Source organism: Chelonus insularis, unplaced genomic scaffold (assembly GCF_013357705.1).
Source record: "Chelonus insularis isolate UGA/USDA-ARS -01 unplaced genomic scaffold, ASM1335770v1 contig_130_pilon, whole genome shotgun sequence".
Taxonomy (NCBI): domain Eukaryota; kingdom Metazoa; phylum Arthropoda; class Insecta; order Hymenoptera; family Braconidae; genus Chelonus; species Chelonus insularis.
In genome coordinates this window covers 768,652-789,469 of record NW_023276371.1, presented here as the reverse complement: position 1 = coordinate 789,469, position 20,818 = coordinate 768,652, and the positions used below count along the sequence as shown (strand labels likewise).

The window sequence follows — 20,818 nt, the reverse complement described above, 5'->3', positions numbered from 1 at the left end:
CGGGCGAATAAGGATTAACTTTCTTCAGGTATATATTGTCATACCTTTCAATTTATCGTTTTATTTTTTTATTCTATTTCGCCTCAATGCTACTTCAATAAAAGTGATGTCGTTGATCGAAATAAAATTTCTCAAGTTATTTTAATTACTCATACGTGTCTTTAGACCAGTATTTCAAGACAGCATGATTCATACATGGTCCCATTTTTTTTATCGAATGCATTTCGACTAGATGGTTTTCCTTTAATTTATTTTATTATATTAACTTGCAATAATGTCGGAAATACTTTGCTTTAACTATAGTGTCATTTGTTTTCAAAGGCTTTACGTAATTCTCGTAACTAATTTTATATCTTTTATCACACAAACTTCCACTTTTTTAATTCATTGCAGTGAGTAAAAATCTTTCTTGTTTTATATAAAATAATTTATGAAATTAATTTATAACCAGTAGGCCTATATTTCCTCACACGATTTCTTCATAGTATCCGTTCATGTATTGCACGGAATTATTACTTACAAAGCACTGGCACTCAGTTAGCTCATTTTCATTCGCTTTGGTTGATTCGTATTTGACGTATCTAAAATTATTAATCATCAAAAGTTATTCAAGTTAATTCTTTTAGTTAATGATAAACATTTGTAATTGATTGACACATACCTCCATTCGATGTTGTACCAAAATTATTAATCAACTGACAACTTTGATTCTTCTGAAAAATATCAAAAATATTGCACTTTAAATTCAACAACTAATTATTTAATTATAATAAACTACTTACATCACCCATTACAGCAATCGGCGTTGTACCAGTTGCAAGAGCCACTGATGTTCAATAAGATAAAACATATATTCATCATATAATAATCGAATAAGGTGAAAAGATCCAAAACTCGCAGCACTTCTCAAGGTTTAAATCGCGGATTACCATTGAGCTAAAAAAAACATTACATGTTATCATCAGATTAGGAAACAATAACTAAATGACGAAAGGAATGTAGAAATTATCAGTTTTTATATTGTATCTACGATACATTAAAAAAAATCGTTTTTTTATTCAATGCCATTTAAAATTTATGTAATAGTTTATGCAAAGCTTACATAATCATATAATTTATTATTGATTATTACGTGCAAACTTATTAACTAATAAATTACCTGTAAAATGACCACTTGAGTAAGAATTGTCGCGCAGCTTTAGCAAATGTTGGTTTCCCTTCATAAGGTTTTAATACTTGTGTCACAACTCCTTTTAACCATATTGCCCACTGTTCTAATGAATTTTGTTGCTGTAAAGTTACTTTAAAATCGGCTTCTAGTCGTTGAACTACTGCATAATCACATTGACAAACCCATGAAGCCTATAAGATCAAGTCAATTGAATATTTATCCATCAATTAATAATTGCTCTAATTAAATTAAATTATATTAATTACAAATATGATTATTTACCTGCTCTTGGACATTATGAAAGTCAACACGATTTAAATCTGCTAACATTTGATTTATTTGACTAGAGTTTTGAAGAACAGCTCGTGCAGCCTGAGCAAGATGATTCAATGATGTATATCGACGAAGAGTTTGAGCGAAAGCTGACACAGCCGTTAACTATAATAAAAAAATAAATATCGTTTAATAGAAAGAAAAAAGGAATAATTATTGTGTACAGTTGAAGGATATAATACTTTAATCTGCATCATCTCTTCTGGACAGTCATTCATTGCGGTAGTTAGCCATGATTCCAATCCTTTTGCAAATTTCTAATTGATTGAGTTAGTGTACCTACAAAAAAGAATTTTTTTTTATTAATTGAAATAAAAAATAATTCAAAAATTTTCATTTATTATATTGTGTAATACTCACTTGGTATAGGTCGAAGAACATCTGGCATTAATACTTCAACGAGATTTTGATAAAATGTGTAATCAACGGTTTTAATAAAATCTTGTACTTCACCACATTTGCACATTTGATATAATTTAGTTCTGAAAATAAAAACGTAAAACAATTAATTATTTATAAATTAATGATTCAATTAAAATCATCTTTTATTTAAATCTTACTTAGATAAGTATTTTTCTTCTTCACACTCATCATTATTATTGTCCTGACTCCGCCAAAATTCACGCCACAGACTTTCAACTGTAGTAAATTCGAAATTTAATACAGCATCAAGGAAAGCTTCGCAATGTTCACGATAAATACTTCGAAAAGTATCAATATCCTCTAGGGTACAATCTTCTGGGAGGGAAGAACCATGACCAACTATTATCTCTGGAAAATCAGGAATAGCACTGCTTCCTTCACCAAGATACTGATGGTACTGCGAAGATGATGTATTGGAAGAAAGATTTGCATTCCCATGAGAATTATTTTCATATGATGATTCTTGTTTCTGGCAGCTAACGAATTTGAATCTTTTCGTTTGATTAGTTGTGCCTTGAGGCGGTCGTGATGATCCATCTTCATTTAGCATTACCAGGGGTGAATTAGGTTTTACTCGGATTCCATAGTAATGGTATTTAGAATTTCCTCTAAATTAAAACATTCAATATAACAATGATAATAATAACAGAAATAAAACCAAATTTTTTTTCCATTAGGATCTATATGAAAAAGTAGTACGGTGATCAACTTACCGTGTTCCTAAACGCCGTGTTCGCAATCCTAGAAATACTGAGCGTATCAATTTACCAAAACTTGCTGCATTTACTGGATCTAATTTGTTATCTGAGCAGTGGCGTAAATAGTGATTGTAAAGTGTAGATCTTGGTAAAGAGACACCGTCAGCAGTCTCGTAATTTTCTAAAAGCCATTGTACCTATTCCAAGGGAAATTGAATTATTTACATTTCTCTACTATTCTAATATAATTAAAACAGTGCACTTTATAATTTAAACAAGATGTGTTTACATGTAAGATAATTCAACAGTTAAACCTTTTTAGGTATCTCTATTAAATGAGAAACAATCGAACATTATCTTTTCGTTAGTCTTTTTAAAATAAAAAATTAAAAAAAAATTTATACCCAAAAGGACTAAATTTTGAATTCTTATTTTTACATATAAAATACATTTTTCTTTTGATGTACAAAATAATGTTATAATTCTGACAACTTAAGCTTGATTACTATGCTTTGCCTTTTGAATATTATTATTGAAGCAAGCGTACAAGAAAAGCATCTCAAGTAGTCAAAAGACAATTATAGAATTATTATAAAACCATGCAATTATATGAAATATAATAATAATAAGAAAATAGCTAACAAATGGGGAGTCGATATGGCTTACGGTGGCCTGGGAGACCCTAGTGGCATGCGTCATGTTCGCCGCGGATGCAGCCTCTTCTACGCTGATAGTAGCGCCTCCCGCATTACCGCTGATCAAGTATGCCCCTCCACCCCCGCTAACCACAGCTTCCTATCAAACAGCCCCATTTCCGTATTTTTGTTAATGTTCCCAATTATAATTGCTTTACAATAGTTATTTTTTTTAATAATAAAATCATCCTCTCCGTTACACAACACACTACAGGACACTTTGACAAGCGACCAAACTAATGGAGCACTTTCATTCCATTTTATACGTGAAGATCTTGAATTTTTTTGTGTGGAGCAATTGGAGAGGAAAATGTTTTAAAGTTCTGATATGTAACATAATTAGGTAGATTAGATCAAATAATTATAGCAACAAAATTCCAATAGCTTACCGCGCCTTCGGTTTGTGGACTAGCACGAGCAGCAGCAGATATGAGTGCGTGAGTCGTTGGATCACCATCGACAACGCTTTGTTGTATCAGGTACGTACCGTTGCCTTGGGTCAAGAGTTGTCCAGTTGTAGTATTGGAACCTTGCCCTGAGACCTAAAATATTGATAATTTTATGAGAAAAAAATGACAGAAATGATTAATATTTTTAATGATTTATCAATGTTACCTGTGCATATGTTACCGGTGTCGTCGCCGGCGTGTAATACTGACTTGAGGCGGGAGTGTACATGGCTCCCGCCTCGCCGACAGCATACACAGGATATGTCCTGAAATGAAATAAATCATAGCTTGATCTAAAAGCTGTATAATCCTGCTTTTGAATAAAACAATACTTACATCTGCCCATTTGTGAGATTATAAGTTGAACCATCGCCCTCAACATACTGCACATAAGTTGGGTGTGATACTGATTCGGAACCCACTGCCTCGCCGTCGCCAGACACTGAAAATCACTCGAAAGTATTAGATATTTATTTATAAATATTTTTTACATTAAAAGCCAATGCTAATGTATTCTAATACAGCTTATTGATTATCACATAATTATACTTAATAATTATTTGCCTAAATCGTTTATTAATCGTTGCAGAATATGAAAGACTGATCAGTATTAAAGATAATCATGCAGATTTTGATTCAGCCTCACCTACAGCCGTTGTGAGAGACGTGTAGGATGGTGAATCGCCGGTGCCTAGTGTAGTCAGTGAAGAAGTAGATAGTTGGTGCAAGATTTTTGTTCAGCAGCATGGAAAGGGTTAATCAAATATCTACTCAAACACTATTTGCATTTCGACAACGTCATACTTACTTTCTACAATCGTTAATATAAAGAATAAACAATCGACAATAGAAAGTACGTAATTATTTCAATAATAAAACTATCAAAGCTTGTCTATAGGAAAATAATTTGACAGTTTCAATAAAAGGGAACTTTAAGTGAGAAATTCACGTCACACTATTTGTGTAAAAGAAAAATAATAGACTGAATATTGTATAGCTATTACGAGAAAGTTTTCAATGTTAGCTACTAAACTTTTAGTATTAACAATACCTGTGACGGTAATATAATGCGGTGAACCACTAACAATTGTTCCTGCAGATGTAGACGCTCCGTCTGAGTCAATGAGAGTATGTTGACCAGAGTGTCCAGTATTCACAACAACTTGAGCAGTCACGTGTGCTGGAGTTCCTGAAGAACCATTCGATGAATCAGCAGCTGTTTCCAACGGGTCTTGGACAACCAACTGAAAAAAATGTTCATTTAATAATTTTACTATTCTTTATTTTCTCAACTATATTCTGCCAAGTATTAACTAATCTAAAAATACTCGTAACTATGCGTATATACGAAATGTAAAGGGACAGATGGTAGGCTCTTATCAAGTTATTTTTACACCGGTTTAAGTCTATTTTAGATAACAATTATTGATTCATTTTATATCTTTATTTCTATTTTATCTACAGAACTGTGGTGCTGAGAAAGCTGTTGAATGATAGGAATGGTTTTTCATTTGTTGAAGAATGGCAAGGTATACAATCAACTGGTCTCAGTAATAAAATACAGACCTGGATGGGTTGGAGATTATTGGTACTCGTTGGATCAGAGCTAGTAACCACGGTAATGAGTTGTTGACCTCTTGAAGTCTGATTCTGTACTATGCTGCCAGAACTATTGGTACTGGAAGTGGTCACGACGACGATGTTTGGCTTAGTTTCCACCTCTACAACAGCGGAGTTTCCCCCGCCATGACCAGCTCCCGTGGATGCTGCTAGAGCGTACTGGGCTCCAGTTGTAGTCATGGCAATCACTCCCTCTCGTCTGTCCGCACCCACGATATTGCAGCCGCCTCCTCGTTTCTGGATAGACGACTCTGTAACACAGGTAAAAGCAATGAAGTTGAATCAAGAGTTCCACCTCCATTGTGCCATGATCACGCCAATCCTAAACATCCCCATCATCTAAAATGTGGATGATAGAACCTAGAAGCCAGTCGTATCCATGGCAAAAGCTCCCTCGTATTCAAAAGCTTCCAAGGAATCACAGAAAAATGCTTCCGCATCAATGGCTTTCTTACTAATGTCTAACTTTTTGTATATAAATCTTTTATTATATTTTTCTAATTATTGCTTCAATTATTTGAATCAATATATTTATAAACTCATTGTAATGTCTTCACTCAAGCTCATTAGTTATTATAAGGAAAGTAAAATTTACTAGAAGCTTTTTGAATTAATTCTTCTCACGAATAACTTCAATTAATCTTGCCAATTATATCAAAAAAAAAACCTGAGAATAATACAACTGATAACTTTCAAGAATTTATGCTCCTATAAATAGGTTAAAACAAAATATTTCAAATAATAAAGTAAATATTATAAATATAGTATGTAATTTACAAGTACTTTGCAAGTTTTAATAATAAATATATCCATCCTAGTTTATAGAGTATTAACGTACAATGTTATAAAATTTTCAAACTAAGTTAGATGTATAGTTTCATCATAACGTAATTTTATTTTATCCATCAGGATTCAGTTAAAATTCGTCAAGTTGCAGTAGAAATAATAGAAGAGAGTAATAAGTGGATTTTAAATTCATATTTTACTGGCTTTAAAGTACTTCTACTTCATTCCTAAGTTACTTCAACTCAACACTAGTAATTGGAGTGTTAAAGGACTTATTAGAGTCAAGGGCAATTATTTATAGAACTTATAACCATTTTTATTCTTTATGAGCCATTAATTATGATACAAAAAAGGCTTGAATCGATTAATAATTTTTAATAATTAATCATAGAATAGAATAAAAATGTTATTTTTAGCAAAAGTAATATATACTATCTAGTTAATGAAGTACACTATGCACAACCTAATTAGATATCAATGATAAAATGTGAATACATTAATCCCATTCTGCGTGAATTAAGTAAAAATTTATTTTAGTATATTTTGTATTTTAATTGAACATTATGGTAAAAGATTAAGTATGTAATTAATTCCAAATTCAGGAACTATACATTCATAACAACTAACACAATTCGGATAGAATGAAGAGAAATGATATCAGTGATTAATATCAAGTGATAGAAATGTAGCACTACTATGATCAATAGTATTTACATTCAAACGATCTTGTAATGCAGGTGTACATGGATAGGTATTTAATAATCCAAAGATCAAAGACAAATCTTAGGACAAATTGAAAATGATACACGTCACATTTCATTATAATTGGTACAAAGCAAACGATACATCTGACCTCGTGTACCTTTTGGAACGGCAGGTACCAAACAAGTTTATAGGGGTAAATGCAAGGGGAAGAATGAAATGAAACACATGCGTGACTAGGTACGTCAAGGGAGAATGAGTAATCCTAGGTAGAATATATGCTTGTTCGTAAGAGCAATTAGATGGTATTACTGCTAACTACTCAATGTGCTTATTTCAGTGATCCTCTGCTTTTATTATAATAGAGATGGATACAGTCGCCGAGAAGATTAAAATGAAAAATTCAAAAAAAAAATTAAAGACCTATTTATATGGATCACATTGATGGATGAACAAATAATTAAATTCTAGCTTTGAGTTGGTATATTACTATTCAACAATAACGTCTTTCGATCACCAGGAGTATTCATCTTAGAAAAGCAACCTTAAGAGTCCGAAGAAAACTTGATGCTAAGGGTGTTGCTAGGGTAACAACTAACACCTGTATCAGGAAGAACACAGAGGATCAAGGTGAGCTACTCTACTCTTCAGGTATCATCCACTAGGTAAATTGAATTCACTATAAAAAGTCTGGAACAAAAATTAATGCGTTTACGAAACAATGCACAACGGGGTTTGAAGTTTTATGTTTGTTCATTTATTAAATACGAATAATAATAATTGGAGAACCTGATATGGAATTGAATCTTCATTCAGCAGACAACAGTGCTAATAACGATGGGATGTTCTTTTCACCCTCTGGCACTTCTCTGCTTCTATTTCATCAGCTCAAATTTCTTTCTGTATCATACGTTGAAAATACACTTGATTAGTCAACTGGAAAATATCACAAATACATTTTTTACAAATATCTAGCACTTGTTAACTGTCTTCTCACAATCACTATTGATTTTACTGAATATGCCACATTACTTCCATTGTGATATTTATTTTTAAACAACATTCAAGCTATTAGAGCAATTTTTAAACGATCAGAAATGACAGATACTTTACTGAAAGTACAAGACAAACTAAACGTCATGAAAAACTGCATAGTCAAAAAGAATGTTCATGTTGCACCTGGTCTGTTATGCATGGCTGGTGCCTGGTAGTACACCCTGACGTTCGTCTTTTTTGTCCCCCCGTTATTTCACTACTTCCTGATACCATTCCATCCCCTATCATTAACAAATGGTAAAATACAGCTTGTGTTTAACGTTGTTTCAACCGTTTGAATTTGGACGAAATCTACATGAATACAAAAGCAAAGAATTGAAGAATAAAATGTGCCCTTACAGGTTTCAAAAGAACGTTTGTCGACGAAGTCCCATCAATGTCATGAATACCGTGAATTCTCATACCTTACAATTTTTTTTTATTTTTATTATCATCAATATTGCTACTGTTCTGGTCTTACATAAAATATGCAATAAACTTGATACGTTCTTATGTGAAATATTTCAATATTAAATTCAATAAATTCATAAATACTTTATGTGACCCAAGAATTTATCATAATAGTAGAATATCTGATATTGAATTAAAAAATTATAAAATAACTTAATAGACAAGATGATGATGAATATTGGATTTCTAATAAAAATATCGCAAAATTGCAGTAATTGAATCATAATATCCGATGAAATTATTATCTCAAATATTGACGTAAGTGTTGTTAAATATAAAAACGAACTTAAGTAAAACTAGAAGAAGAAAATACTCTTGTGCAACAAGCAAAAACAAAATAAACAAAGTGGATAACATAATAGTGGATACTTTTAATGTGATGCTTTTTGCAATATTAAAGATTTATCAATAATTCTTCAGGGTAATTCAATACTATTTGCCAATATTATCATGCTTCAAAGATCACATTCGTGCAATCAATAGGTCTAGTTTAATTAGGAAATTTCTAAAGCTTCCATGCATTGAATTTTCTCAGTAGCCACATACAATGCATTTGTTGGGGGACTTTTACCAAAAGGAAGCATTATCTGTATCTGTTCATACAAATTCTTAGGTGTTGTGTGTATTCACTTATTTTATTGTACCATCCAATTTCAATTATTTGCCAACATTTTTTTATTGTGATTCATCCATTGATGATTTTTAGAATAAAAAAACTGACTGTGTAATTCATACATTCTGTAAAAATTAATTTTAAAAATTTAATAATAAATTTTGTAGTAAGTAATAAATAAAAAATCATCTTATTTACTGATATTAGTTGAAATAAGACAATTATTGAATATCTAAGATAAAAAATGAAAAAGAAAAATGTATAATACTTCTCTAAAAGTGTTATTAATAAAAAGGACGTCACATGAGTGAATATGGTACGTTTTTCTCAATAAATATAAAAATCCTTATCACTGATGAACTAAAAAAGAGCTTTAACCCAAAAGTGTGGATAAAGAAAAATATGAAAAAAGTGTAAAAAATATTAAAGTTGATAATGTTTAGCGTATTGTAGTAAATTGAGTGCATTGTAAGGATGATTTGCGTATGTCAGGTACCTAAAATCAGTCGCAAATTGTTATCACCTCACCTGTCTTCATGAATGGCGAGTGGCCGTGCCTTGATGTCCTTTAGCAGTTGCACGGCCTCGTGGAATTGCACATCCAATGTCGTGGATATTTTCCGTGTGCCGGCCCTGACTGTCACCCGGGAAACCACGCGGAAAAGCGGAATGTGGAAATATTCAACTTACACTAATGGATATTATGGTTGACGACGACCGGTCGGAGTGTCAGTTGTCTGCTGTTGCGGTCTCCTTGGCTACGGCATCACTGACCGCGATACACCGTCACCCATGATCGTATTTTTGACAATGAAATCATCTTTATTGTCAATTTATAATTACACATTGCCTCAATCAGCTACTAAGTGACGTTTAAATTAATTTAAAATAACAATTAACAAAATAACATTTAAATAAAATATTATGCGATTTGTTAAACTATATCACCAGGGAACTACTTTATGTTCAGAAGACATGTTTGTATTACTACGCTGACATATATAAGACAACCCTTGTAACCCGCATTATGACACTGAATTTTTTTGCACTATGTTGTTTTAAATTAACGTAATTGTTGATTAATAGATAAATAATTTATAAACGAAATCAAGTTTATGTTATACACCTTTTGATGATTTAAAGTTAAGGTTTATTTCAAAAGAAATATCTATAAACAGGAGCTGAGGAAGAGGAGAATACTGTAGAGAGCGCTGACAACGCGGGTTCTACGAGAATAAAGAGGCTCCAATATTTATCGATGCGCTTCAGCCTGATTTTAGATTTCTACGAATGATATTGAAAATATTATTTTTGCTTAGCTTCATAACAAAAATACTATTAATTAATCAAAATAACAAATAAATTTTTAAAAGTACTATTTACACAAAAATAACCAAGAAAGAAACATTTAAGAATTTGTAAATGTTCATACTGTTTATGAAAATAATAATTAAAGAAATAAAGTAAAATAATTTATTTGAAATAATTAAAGATACTTACTATTATGGGGGTTAAATTTTTTTTTCGATTTTCTTCTCGGTTGTAAGCTGATTATTGGAGATTTTACGAAAATCGATTCAATTCCCGTGTAAACAAAACTTTTATTCTCATCATCACTCATTTTTGTTCGATTATTCAATTAAAAACACTTTGAATGTGATCTGACAAAGCCCGGGAGTTTCCAAGAGCTACGGTTTCTAGGAGAAAAAATGTTTTAACAGAATATAATACGAAAAATAATTATGGCAGTATCCTTACCTTAGATGCCAATTGTTTTTATAGATTTTAAATCATCTGATGAAACAGTTGACGATCGTTAAAATGAATATGAAATCGATCATTGTATAAATCGAATTATAAATTCGATTATTATAGACTATCGAATAATTTCGATCAATTTCTATCGAATTAATAATTTAAAATGTAAAAATTTTCCCGCTATTGTCTTTAAAGTTGATTGATGTATTTTGATTGGTTTTTTATAACGTGAAGTTGTTGAGGCGCGAGATTTAATATTTAAACAATAAATGGGTCAAATACGGCTCAAATGTTACAATAAAATTGTTATAAATATTTAAAATAGTTAATAATCAATAAAAACCTTTTTTATTTCAAAAGAAATAATTTGATTAATAGTAGAATCAATTGGAGAACAGAAAAAGGTGTAAAAGATCAAAGCAAATAACTTCACACCAATTTTCCCGGTAAATTGTAAACAAAGTGAACAAAGAATTGATGAAACTCACGTGGATATTCTAAAATCGAATAAAAACAATATTCTCCAACATTTTAATGCAAAAATGGCTTTCCGTGCAGCAGGCATGTCAGATTCATCAGATGATGATTTTGATTTTCAAATAGATGATTCAATTTCTTACGAAGTATGTTTTTATTGAGGTTAGTCGGTAATATGATTACTTTATGCTAATATGTCTTTTCACTTTAGAAACTTCACGACAATGATGATGATGATCATGATCATGATGATGAATGCAAAAAAAATGATAAAGCTGCTGAAGAAGCAGAATTAAAGAAAGAATGCGAAATTAACGTACTTACCGCTTGTATGACTGGAAACATCGATATAATTGAAGAATATATCAGTTGTACGTATTAGTTGTTGCTTCATGCATTTCATATTAAAATTTAATAAAATAAATATTACAGTGGGACATAATGTTGATGATTTCTTACACACTGGTTGGACTTTATTATTATATGCTTCCTCAGCAGTTAAGCCTGAAGTCGTTGAGTATTTATTAAGTTTAGGAGCAGATGCAAATAAACATAAAGGTAAAATACTTTAAGGGATGGTCTAAAAAATTCTTGCACTATATAAATGGACAGAACTTTTAATAATATTTTGAAAGTTTTAATAACCTACTGAAGTTCTGATACTTTACTAGATGGATATACTCCGTTGATGGCAGTATGTGACTCAACCAAAGGAACTACTGAACAAACTTTAAAGTGCATTTCACTTTTGTTAGAAGCGAGAGCTGATCCTAACGCTACTAATAAAGACAGGTGAAATTTTTTAATACACAAAATTTGAAGTACATGTTTTGTAAGCAACTATTAAATTTTTTTTTTAGGAGAACTGCATTAATGTGTGCCTGTAGATCAAAAGCAGTTGAAGTAGTAACGGAGCTTTTAAAACATATTAAAAATATTGATACTTGCGATAATGAAGGACGAACGGTAGTTTATTATTTTTAGATAAAAATTAAATTTGTTAAAATTACATTGAACTTTTCTTTTTAGGCAATTTTTGATGCAGTTACTGCCAATAAACCGGACGTAGTAAAAGTTTTAATCAAGAATAAAGCATCGGTAACTGTAATAGATCGTCGTAATTTAACAGTAAAAGATATTGCAAATACGAAAAATTATACTAAGGTAGTTTGATTATTAAAAATTTTGTAAAATTTTACTCATGTAAATTTATTGATTCCATTTTTTTTTTCCGTAGATTTTGGGACTTTTAGAATTTGATGATAAAGAAATTGATAACTATTGCCCAGTATTTACAGTAAAAACATGGAGAGATGCTTTAGCAAGTATTAACCATTCTGATCCAGACTCTATTGACCCGGAAATTGTGAACTTTTTATTTGCGATGAATTTGGAAAAGCATCGACAAATGTTTAAAGGCATGAGTTCTAAGACTTTTTTACAATTGACTCAAGAGGATCTTATTAAAATGGGAATGGATAGTGAACATGAAAGACAGATGTTTTTAAATGGATTACGTAAATTTCATGCAGCCCCATGGAAGCCAACCAGTATAAGAGTTGCTAAAAGCTCATCATCTCAATCGTGAGTATTATTTTCTAATTATTTTTATTTTAATGTAAAGATCAAAGAATGAATTTTTCTAATTTAAAGATTATTCGATGGTGTGGCAGCCATAATCAACATAACTCGTCAATTAGCTGTAATTGGTGCAACTTTCGGCTACATAAGGAAGAATTTAATGAAAGATGATGGGAGTGGAATGATACTTGATAAAAATGAGTGTAATATGATTCGAAAAGAACTTGAAGAAACTGAAAAAATTTTAGCTCTGTTAAAGAAAGATTTAAATAGTACTCTAAAATTCGCTGAAAAGGTCAAATTCTTTAAAAGAAACTACTTTTATCGAAATAAAATTACTTTAATAAAATAAATAATAATATTTTCTACTTTAGGTAAAAAATAATAGTCAAACTATGTTACCACCATCGTATATTGGACCAAAAAATGGAAGATCTAAAATAAGCTGGACAACAATAATGACTTTTACGGTATTAGCTGGAATTTTAATGACAAAAACATCTTTTATACAAAGACTGTGGAATTAATACTAGGAATATTCTACAACGAATTATTATTTAAAAAAAAAAAAAAGTATTATTACATTAACAATTTTTTTTTTTAAAAGTTTATCAAAGTTACAGAAATAACAAATGTTTTATTTTGATACTTATAAGATACGTTGTAACTTGTGAATAAAAATATATATCTTTAGGAATTCTACACCATATTCATATTTTTCCAAATTTTATTTGACGTTAATTAATTCAATTTGTATACTCACTTAGATTAGCTAATTGCATCATTAACGGAAAGAGAGGGTGAAATGAAGGAAGATTACGTTGTCTTATAATAGATTCGTAACGTTGTAATGGACCACTACTTAATGCTAATCGATCTTTCTCGCTAGGGTGATTATCCATCCATTGAGATAATCGATTTATTGACCATCCAGCGCTCTGAAAATTAAGATAAATAATGTTACTACTGTAATGATTAAATTATTCATAGGTTAATTATTTTTTATTATTAAATTAAAATTTAACTTACTTGATGTGGTGATTGTAATTCAGGTGGAGCACCCGAAAACAAATGAAGAAGAACGAGAGATGGTGGCACACTACCTTCACCTTTCATTTCGACAACTTTTTCTACCATTTTTTCTGGACCCAATGCTAATAAAGATTTCAAAGCTCGCATTGTTCTGTACTGCTGCTGCTCAACCAACCCCAATTGTACTCCTCGACATAAAGGTGATACTGCAATTTCCATCTGTAATTTTCATAGATTATATTCAAAGATTATATCTATTTAAAATCAACTATGTTTTTATTATACAAAAAGTACATGAAAAAATGTATAATTACCTGATTAAAATCGACAATTAATTTTGCTCGACCAAACTCACTAAGAGGTCGTATTAAACATGCATGTCGCACGAAAAGTTCTATGCATCTTGAGGCAACAGCATTACAGCTGAAAAATTTCAACAAAGCTCTAAAAATATCAGTATGCATAAAGAATTTACAGCTTTTAATTATTTAATTATTTTTTTACCATTCAGCGACAACTGCTTGATTTTTATAAGGAGAAAGAAATGTAGTTACTGATCGTAAAATGAAACCTTGTAATTCTCTTATATAAAGTGAACATCCAATTTCACGACCTAAAGGACTGCTTGGTCTGTAATTTAATAAGAAAAAAATTAGAACAAAAATTGCTAATAATTTCAAAATAAAAAGGAACAACAAAAATTATTTGCAATCTTACTCTTTAAATTCTGGATCATCGTGCATCGTTAAAATAATACTTTCAATGGCATCAATAATCGAAGCCATCAACGGTGCTAAAATATTCTTCGTTAATTTATTAATATCCTCAAGAGTATTTCCAATAACGTTAGCACCTTCTTGAGGTAAACTTCCAGCTAAATTGGTAACAACTCTGCTAATTTGTGTTGCTAGATAATATAACAAATTCGCCAAGTTTATATTGGTTAATTGACCAGAAGTGGGAGTATCAATTACCTGACTGGCCTCTCCACTAGTCACTAAACTTTGTTCACATTTCAAACAGAACAGTCTAATAGATTTCCCTACATTTCGAGAAACTACTGTTGAAAGAGTTTCATCAACAAGTGATACACTTAGCTCACTAGTAATCGTTCGAATCAAACTATCAATTTCATCTTGACTGGGAGCTGAATCGCCAGAAAACATGGTATGAACTGGATCAAGCAATCGAGAAATCGATCGTGATAAATACGCATTTTCAAATGATTGTAAAATATCACGGCTAATAGGGTATGTTCCAATTAGTTGGGATTTTTCTTTTAATCGTTTTCTTAAGTCTAAAAACACTCGAAGAAGCTTCGGGTATTCACCCTCAAGAGCTTGTTTAACAAAAGAAGAAGCTTGAGAACGTTCAATAAATACTTTAGCTAATAAAGCTATTATTTTTTCCCAAAATAACTGTGAAAATCCATCAAATTCTTTCGTGTAATGTTCGAGTAAGATTCTCTCGAGGAATTCTATCTGTACACATTGCATATAAATAGTTTCTTGTAACAATTTATCAAGGCTTTCCCAAAGACGGGTACGAAGGTTTCCAGAAGTTCCTGGAGATGGTAAAGCAGCTCTTCCTGGTCCACCTCTTTTAGTTAAGTCTTGATTTACAGATAATGAAACATCTAAAGCTTCTCTAGCAACTTTCTCAATTTCAGCCAATGCTGATTTTTCAGTCGATTCAACAGCTTGTGGTAACATACCTAAATTTTCAAATATTTGAATAGCTGTACTAACTTGTTTATTATTTGATGCTTGTAATCCTTGAGCTAATGTGCTTGTAGCTATTTTTTGAACTGATGCTTTATGAATCTTTATAGCTTGCTTATCATCAGCTAAAATATTTAATCCACTCAAATCTTCATCGGCTATTAACTGTTCAAGCTCTTGAATACTTTTCGCTGCTTTTATAATTTCTGAACTTTGGGATGGGTTGCTTATTTGTGAATGAAGTTTTTGTGAATGAAGAAGATGCTGTACTCTACCAACCCTTCGAAGTAAATCTGATGTTTCATGAAGTCTTTTTAAAACTATTGTTTGGGCTTCGATTCTGTTGAATGGCTCTACAATTTTTGCTCTTAAGCGTTCTACTGCTGATAAAAGACTCTGTAATTTAAAGTATTTTAATAATTAATAATTAATTAACAGTATTGTAAAATATTAAATAATAAGTTATTTTAATGATTTATTGAAATTACTTGAACATGAGTTTGCATAATGGCTAAAACTCCTTCAATTTTTTCAACCCATGTTACTTGTGACAACAAATCTTCATGATTTGAGTAAACTTGTTTATGTAGTTCTGCATCTATCACTTCAAGAGCTAGAAAAATAATTGGGTATAAATCAGATAGCTGATAAAAAAACGGATAAAAGTGTTAATTAGAATAAAAAACATACCTTTTCCAAGTTGATTCAATTGTTGAGCAACTGTTAAAATTTTTGTAGCTTCATTTTGTTTATCATCCGGATTTAAAAATTGTTTTAAAAAATCTGAAATGTAATGATTATAATTTATAAAAAAATAGTCCAAAATACTTATTATTAGTTTAAACAACTTACCGTTGTTTTCGATACTTTGAAGATCTACTATTTCACCCATGTTTGTAATTTCTTAATATCAGCTATAGATAATGTTTGCTAATTGATAAAAGTATTATTTTTAATAAAGTTTATGCGTAAAAACCGGTAAAAAACACTTATTGAAGTCATAGTAGATTCGTGGCAAGGTTTTTAAAGGACTAATTACAGATGATCAGCTGATCAAAGTGGCCTCATTCGCAGCTAACTTCACACTAGTCTTGATCAGTCTGTCAAACTGTTTTGTTGTTTATTGCATTTTTACCTTATTGTTAGAGTAAATAATTTATACATTTAATAATAATTTTTTTTTGTTAAGTGTAATTGAAAATTTAACTAATTCATTATAATCATGATCAATAGTCTATTTATTATTAACTCTTCTGGGTAAGAAAAATGTGATAATTATGCTCCATAACGCACTAAATAGAGTTGCTTAGAAGGAATAATTTTTAAACAATATTTTTCATCATTAAAACATTACTATTATTATTTAATTAATAATTTATATGAACATAATAAGATAATAAATGAGCCTTAATTTTTTAGGGATGTGTTCATGGAAAAACATTGGAAGAGTGCAGTAGCTAGGTCATTATGTGACTATTTTTTTGATCAACAGAGGAGAGTTTTATCTCCTGAAGACACTCCTCCTGTTATTGCTACTCCACATCACTATTTAATTAGTATTTATCGATGTAATATGTTCTTCGTTGCAGTTTGCACGACAGAAGGTAAATTATGATCTACTAAAAATTTTATTATCTAAAAGTAGATCAATATAATCAAAGAAAAATTTATTTATTTCAGTACCACCTCTTTTTGTTATTGAATTTTTACATAGAGTGGTTGATACTTTCGAAGATTATTTCAGTGAATGCACTGAGACTATCATCAAAGAAAACTATGTAGTGGTTTATGAACTGTTAGATGAAATGCTGGACAATGGCTTCCCGTTAGCTACTGAATCCAATATTTTGAAAGAACTTATCAAACCGCCCAATATTTTAAGAACTATAGCAAATACTGTTACTGGAAAATCCAAGTAATTTATTTTATAATAATAATTAATTACTTTATCAGCATAGACCTGGTTAATATTTCTCTGTTGAATCTATTACAGTGTAAGTGCAATTTTACCCAGTGGACAATTATCTAATGTTCCCTGGAGAAGAACAGGAGTTAAATATACGAATAATGAGGCTTACTTTGATGTTGTGGAAGAAGTAGATGCAATTATTGATAGAACTGGTGCAACTGTTTTTGCTGAAATTCAAGGATATGTAAATAATTTTTTTCTTGAACATTCTAATTTATTATTTTTCATAAATAATCATTTTATTATTATACTCTTAGATTGATTGTTGTATTAAATTGAGTGGAATGCCTGATCTTACCTTGTCTTTCATGAATCCACGATTGTTTGACGATGTTAGTTTTCACCCGTGTGTTAGATTCAAACGATGGGAAGTAAGTAAATGTTAAAATTATAAATAAACATTGACATACTACAAAGATATTTATGAATAATTGATAATCTTTTTTTTTATCAGTCAGAAAGAATATTGTCTTTCATTCCTCCTGATGGCAATTTTCGTCTTCTTTCTTATCATATTGGATCGCAAAGTATTGTAGCCATCCCCATATATGTTAGACATAACATCAGCCTTAAAGAACCAGGAGGCGGTAGATTAGACATTACTGTGGGTCCAAAGCAAACTGTTGGAAGAACAGTAAGTCATATTTAACTGAAATTTTCAATACATTCGTCCAAAACAAAAATTCGAATGATTTGATCATTTCTTCTTTATTAACTAGATTGAAAATGTAACGTTGGAGATTCCAATGCCAAAAATCGTCCTCAATTGTACCTTGATACCAAATCAAGGTAAATACTCATTTGATCCAGTGAGCAAAGTTTTATTTTGGGATATTGGCCGAATAGATGTATCAAAGTTGCCTAATCTACGAGGATCAATTACTATCCAAAATGGAGCAACAGCTTCTGAATCGAATCCTGCTATTAATGTAAGTCACAAAATTTTTGTTTGTTCAAAGAAATTGTTTTTAATTAAATTAAAAATTTTTAGGTACATTTTACAATAAATCAGCTAGCTGTATCTGGTCTGAAAGTAAGTGGCTTAGATATGTATGGTGAAAAATATAAACCATTTAAAGGAGTTAAATACATAACTAAAGCTGGCAGATTTCAAATAAGAATGTAATATTGGTTCACTTGGAAACAATAAGATGAAATGTAAAATAAATTATTATTAAAAACTATTTTACTATTTCTATTTAAATGTAAATTATTAAGATATAACATGAATTTCTAAGAATTTCTTGAATCGAATGAAACTTTATGAAATATTTTAATTACACAGTTGAAAAATTTTTAGTTCACGTATTTTATTGAAAAATACGATCCATTATCTTATAACTAATTAATTACTTATTGCTTTTATATAAATATATTATTGATATGATTCAATGAGATTTAAGTTGACTTATTTCTTATCCAATACATTTATAGTTCAGTCTACGATTTGACTCATAAATAGTTTTATTAAATTATGTGAGCAATAATGACAAAAACACCTATAAGTTTACATCAACAAGTCAATTGTTTAGCTTCGAGATCTTCCCAGGTCGGATGCGTAGCATATGTAAATAATCGTTCCATGTTGGTTGCATATATTGTATGATTACTTACTAAATTTTTGTATATCTAAATTTTGAATAAATAAAAATTAAATTATAAATGTATTATTGAAATTTAAAAAATTTTTCTACTTTTATTACATTCCAAAACATACCTTTAAAGTTTGTAATAAGTCTTTTACTCCTACAGGAGGAAGTGAAGGTGGCAATGTTTGTGTAGAACATGCCATAGCAAAAGCTGTTACTTGTTCAACTTCTTCAACGCTTTGTTTCATTGCAGGTACTTGGCCGTCTGGATCTACTATATCAGTTGGAGGACTATTGGAATGAAAATATTTTTTTATTTATATCATGTAAATGATTAATTCATTATTTGTGATTATTTAAATATTGTCATCTACCTATAATGTATTCCACGAGGTATATACATAGTATTCCTTTTCCAAGAACTTGGAACAGGTTCTCCAATATTATGGATAAAGCATTTACGTTTCACAGCAAAACCATTTCGTCGTGTTAATATTGCTGTGATTAAATTTTTTAGAAATATTTGAGTTGCAGCAATGATAATGTGAGCGGTATTTTCTTCAGCACCGTCCATATTATTTTCCCAAGCTGCTAACATCAATCTAGCTAATACAAATGTTTTATCAGGTAATACCAGTTCCTGTGCACTTGATCTATTAGCTCCAATCGGTTCATCTCCAACTGGTGAAGATATTTGACTTAGAACTTCAACATACACATCAGCTGGCTAAAAAATTTATTACAAATATCTATTAATTAACAGAATGAGTCATAGAATGAATTAAAAAATATTTGTTTTCAATGAGAAATAAACTCATATTGAAAACATCGTTGGAAAGCACTTCATACAAACCTCAAAGTTTGATTTATCAGTTTTGTATTTTCGTTTTAGCTTCATCTTTTTCTCTTTCAACGATTTCTCTTTCTCTACATGAGCATGAGTATTATTTACTTTAGGAGGTCTTGAAGGTGTTGCAGAAGCAAGCCCTCGCACTTTGTTAAATAAACACAACAAAAATTCATTATGCAAATGTATTTGCTCGCTTGTCATAATACTTCGTACTTCAGTATCGAATTCTTCTTTGGAAGACTGTAATCGAAAATTTTAACCAACCCAATTATAATAAATAATAATAAACTACTAATATATGTAAATAAACAATCAATCTTACCTTCATTTGGAACCACATTTTCATCTTTTCAAAATATCTAAAACAAATTGTTATTCAAAATATAAGTATTAGTTACGTTTCTTAACCTCTAAAAAACTTTAGAATACTTACAGTTTAGCATTATCGCCCAAAGCGTTGACAAGAATTTTTCTTGCATGATTCAAATCCCTCGAGGTTGTCATTATTTTATTTACAACGTTTTTATGTATTAAATAATGACTATTTAATTATAAAAACATGAGAATCTTTACGTTTTAAATACTTCAATATTGAAGTGAACCAACTGTCAACACACTCATAACCTCAAAACACTATCAAATTTCCCCCACTTTTTTCATTCCCTAATTTTACGCATTTGTTTTTCGATGACACGTGTTCTTCACCATACCACACAGGTGTTTGTTTATTAGTAATCCATTATAGAAATATAAATTATCGAGTCAATACGTATTTTTATATAAGTTATAATAAAATTATTTATTCATAATTTTTAAATTAACGGTGAGTACAAGATTATATTTCT

At 30.3% G+C, this 20,818-nt stretch overlaps 5 protein-coding genes across 5 annotated transcripts; 2 read left to right on the top strand and 3 right to left on the bottom strand.

The window, feature by feature from the left end:
- Positions 1–210: 210 nt before the first annotated feature.
- Positions 211–10,895, bottom strand: LOC118070509 (DNA-binding protein RFX2-like). Its single transcript, XM_035089140.1, is given in 20 exon segments — positions 211–581; positions 662–713; positions 783–826; positions 829–913; positions 915–936; positions 1,160–1,362; positions 1,454–1,609; positions 1,687–1,760; positions 1,763–1,783; positions 1,865–1,986; positions 2,065–2,535; positions 2,641–2,822; positions 3,292–3,420; positions 3,710–3,862; positions 3,936–4,035; positions 4,106–4,211; positions 4,821–5,013; positions 5,336–5,640; positions 10,497–10,693; positions 10,755–10,895. Coding segments are annotated over 19 exon segments (2,583 nt in total). The 5' UTR covers positions 10,618–10,693; positions 10,755–10,895; the 3' UTR covers positions 211–537.
- A 283-nt stretch (positions 10,896–11,178) lies between these two features.
- On the top strand, positions 11,179–13,508 carry Gasz (ankyrin repeat, SAM and basic leucine zipper domain-containing protein 1). Its single transcript, XM_035089226.1, has 9 exons — positions 11,179–11,377; positions 11,443–11,602; positions 11,664–11,789; positions 11,903–12,023; positions 12,092–12,197; positions 12,261–12,395; positions 12,469–12,815; positions 12,885–13,107; positions 13,187–13,508. Exons 1-9 carry the CDS (start codon positions 11,297–11,299, stop codon positions 13,337–13,339), a joined length of 1,452 nt encoding a protein of 483 aa, XP_034945117.1. The 5' UTR covers positions 11,179–11,296; the 3' UTR covers positions 13,340–13,508.
- fws (four way stop) lies at positions 13,336–16,623 on the bottom strand. Its single transcript, XM_035089153.1, has 8 exons — positions 16,418–16,623; positions 16,256–16,348; positions 16,054–16,178; positions 14,562–15,961; positions 14,349–14,474; positions 14,159–14,267; positions 13,842–14,063; positions 13,336–13,750 (listed from the first exon to the last, which is right to left on the bottom strand). Exons 1-8 carry the CDS (start codon positions 16,455–16,457, stop codon positions 13,559–13,561), a joined length of 2,307 nt encoding a protein of 768 aa, XP_034945044.1. The 5' UTR covers positions 16,458–16,623; the 3' UTR covers positions 13,336–13,558.
- A 38-nt stretch (positions 16,624–16,661) lies between these two features.
- carmine (AP-3 complex subunit carmine) lies at positions 16,662–18,718 on the top strand. Its single transcript, XM_035089238.1, has 8 exons — positions 16,662–16,822; positions 16,985–17,169; positions 17,246–17,480; positions 17,559–17,718; positions 17,792–17,905; positions 17,989–18,168; positions 18,254–18,463; positions 18,526–18,718. Exons 1-8 carry the CDS (start codon positions 16,788–16,790, stop codon positions 18,658–18,660), a joined length of 1,254 nt encoding a protein of 417 aa, XP_034945129.1. The 5' UTR covers positions 16,662–16,787; the 3' UTR covers positions 18,661–18,718.
- Positions 18,719–18,980: 262 nt separating this feature from the next.
- LOC118070561 (transcriptional adapter 1-like) lies at positions 18,981–20,605 on the bottom strand. The gene is made up of 6 exons (XM_035089250.1): positions 20,407–20,605; positions 20,296–20,332; positions 19,977–20,213; positions 19,498–19,850; positions 19,252–19,414; positions 18,981–19,163 (listed from the first exon to the last, which is right to left on the bottom strand). Exons 1-6 carry the CDS (start codon positions 20,475–20,477, stop codon positions 19,047–19,049), a joined length of 978 nt encoding a protein of 325 aa, XP_034945141.1. The 5' UTR covers positions 20,478–20,605; the 3' UTR covers positions 18,981–19,046.
- Positions 20,606–20,818: the final 213 nt, after the last annotated feature.

What these genes read in the sequence shown, in the direction of transcription:
- Gasz (XM_035089226.1), top strand. Translation starts at nt 11,297, where the DNA reads ATGGCTTTCCGTGCAGCAGGCATGTCAGATTCATCAGATGATGATTTT. An exon ending in AACGCTACTAATAAAGACAG is followed by an intron (nt 12,024 to 12,091) that starts GTGAAATTTTTT and finishes TTTTTTTTTTAG; the next exon opens with GAGAACTGCATTAATGTGTG. An exon ending in CTCTAAAATTCGCTGAAAAG is followed by an intron (nt 13,108 to 13,186) that starts GTCAAATTCTTT and finishes TTTCTACTTTAG; the next exon opens with GTAAAAAATAATAGTCAAAC.
- fws (XM_035089153.1), bottom strand. Translation starts at nt 16,457, where the DNA reads ATGGGTGAAATAGTAGATCTTCAAAGTATCGAAAACAACG. An exon ending in TTATGCAAACTCATGTTCAA is followed by an intron (nt 15,962 to 16,053) that starts GTAATTTCAATA and finishes TTTAAATTACAG; the next exon opens with AGTCTTTTATCAGCAGTAGA. An exon ending in TAATTGTCGATTTTAATCAG is followed by an intron (nt 14,064 to 14,158) that starts GTAATTATACAT and finishes TGAAAATTACAG; the next exon opens with ATGGAAATTGCAGTATCACC.
- carmine (XM_035089238.1), top strand. Translation starts at nt 16,788, where the DNA reads ATGATCAATAGTCTATTTATTATTAACTCTTCTGG. An exon ending in TTGCTGAAATTCAAGGATAT is followed by an intron (nt 17,719 to 17,791) that starts GTAAATAATTTT and finishes TTATACTCTTAG; the next exon opens with ATTGATTGTTGTATTAAATT. An exon ending in TTAGATTCAAACGATGGGAA is followed by an intron (nt 17,906 to 17,988) that starts GTAAGTAAATGT and finishes TTTTTTTATCAG; the next exon opens with TCAGAAAGAATATTGTCTTT.
- LOC118070561 (XM_035089250.1), bottom strand. Translation starts at nt 20,477, where the DNA reads ATGACAACCTCGAGGGATTTGAATCATGCAAGAAAAATTCTTGTCAAC. An exon ending in TTGGGCGATAATGCTAAACT is followed by an intron (nt 20,333 to 20,406) that starts GTAAGTATTCTA and finishes AATTTGTTTTAG; the next exon opens with ATATTTTGAAAAGATGAAAA. An exon ending in ACTTATTACAAACTTTAAAG is followed by an intron (nt 19,164 to 19,251) that starts GTATGTTTTGGA and finishes TTCAAAATTTAG; the next exon opens with ATATACAAAAATTTAGTAAG.